At 41.6% G+C, this 1,766-nt stretch overlaps 1 protein-coding gene across 1 annotated transcript; it reads left to right on the top strand.

The window, feature by feature from the left end:
* Window positions 1–214: 214 nt before the first annotated feature.
* Window positions 215–1,667, top strand: LOC101589775 (olfactory receptor 5M8; the record flags this gene model as incomplete). Its single annotated transcript, XM_004645757.3, has 2 exons — window positions 215–1,141; window positions 1,650–1,667. Coding segments are annotated over exons 1-2 (942 nt in total), but the record flags the coding sequence as incomplete, so codon positions are not given.
* Window positions 1,668–1,766: the final 99 nt, after the last annotated feature.

Below are 1,766 nucleotides of genomic sequence, written 5' to 3'. Positions count from 1 at the left end.
TCTACCATACATTTTGATTATTTGCCAATGTTTAAGTAGATCTCGTTTAAATTAAACCAAACATTCTAACATTTGCAGAGGCAAAATTAAATCACAGCAAAGGAAAACAAATGCAAAAGTGGAATCAGAGAAAAAAAGTGCTAAGAAAATGTGGAAATTTTTACCATTAAATATGTTTTTACTGGTCTAAAATTCTCATTTTTTGGTGAAAGAAGTTATGGGGACAAACTTTACAACAGTGACCGAGTTCATCCTTCTGGGGCTGACCAATCTCTGGGAACTAGAGATCCTCGGCTTCCTGCTGTTCCTGGCTGTTTACACGGTCACCGTGGTGGGAAACACTGCCATGATTGTCCTCATCGTGGCTGATGCCCGGCTCCACACACCCATGTACTTCTTCCTCAGCCACTTATCCTTTGTGGATCTCTGCTTCTCTTCCAATGTGACTCCGAAGATGTTAGAGGTTTTCCTGTCAGCAAAGAAAACCATTTCCTACCCTGCCTGCCTGGTCCAGTGCTACTTTTTCATCGCCTTGGTGCACGTGGAGATGTACATTCTGGCCGTGATGGCTTTTGACAGGTACATGGCCATTGGGAACCCTCTGCTCTATGGTAGCAGGATGTCCAAGCGAGCGTGCGTGGTGCTCGTCCTGGTGCCTTACGTCTACGGAGCGCTCACGGGTCTCATGGAGACCATGTGGACCTACAGCCTGGCCTTCTGCGGCCCCAATGAAATCAATCACTTCTACTGTGCTGACCCCCCACTCATTAGGCTGGCTTGTTCTGACACCTCCAGGAAAGAAACGTCCATGTTTGTTGTGGCTGGGTGCAACCTTTCCTTCTCTCTCTTCCTCATTTTCCTTTCCTACTTTTACATTTTCCGTGCAATTCTTAGGATCCACTCCATAACAGGCAGACACAAGGCCTTCTCTACCTGTGCCTCCCACATGACAGCTGTCACCATATTCTATGTGACACTCTTTGTCATGTATCTAAGACCCCCATCCAAGGAATCCGTGGAACAAGGGAAAATGGTGGCTGTGTTTTATACGACAGTGATTCCCATGCTGAACCCCATGATCTACAGCCTTAGAAATAAAGACGTGAAAGAAGCCTTGGCCAATCAGCTTTCAAGGAAGGAAACACTTTCCTAACAAATGTTGCTTTGCCTTTCATCTTGGATGTCTTTTTCTAGACGTGTTTTTCCAAGTTGAAGGGCAGAACTGATGATAAACTGAGAAACGAAGCACACTAGGAAAAATGCAGTTCATTTCTAAAAGCCAAATATCTAAAATAAAATTTAATTATAAAAAGAACACATGGTCCTAGTTTTTATTCCTTGCTTTCACGCATTATTTTGTTTTTATTTTGCCTTTTATGCACAGCACAGCTTTGTATGCTGGTTAAGCTCGAAAAAATGGCTTTTTTTTCCCTTAGGTAGATTTTCCTCCCCTTGTGTTACTTCTGAGATGAGCATTAGATTGCTTATGAAAATACACCACCTGCTGGCCTCCTTTTCTCTTCCACAGGGACCAGCCTGTTTTAATGATGACTGATTGTTAGAAGTCATAGGAAAATAATTCTCAGACCATGCCTACCGAAAATGCAAAATGCTGAGGAGTAACTTTGTTTTCTTTTTTAAAATTTCTTATTTATTTTAATGAGAAAAAAGATAAAATATCAATGAAACAGTTTCAAAACAGTTTAGTAGGGCAGTTACAAAAATTAGTACATTGCATATTGTTGTCTTCGTAGTAGTTATTCAGA

Source organism: Octodon degus, unplaced genomic scaffold (genome assembly GCF_000260255.1).
Source record: "Octodon degus isolate 3935 unplaced genomic scaffold, OctDeg1.0 scaffold00239, whole genome shotgun sequence".
Taxonomy (NCBI): domain Eukaryota; kingdom Metazoa; phylum Chordata; class Mammalia; order Rodentia; family Octodontidae; genus Octodon; species Octodon degus.
The sequence above is the reverse complement of the archived record's forward strand: the minus strand, read 5'-3'. Positions and strand labels throughout refer to the sequence as shown.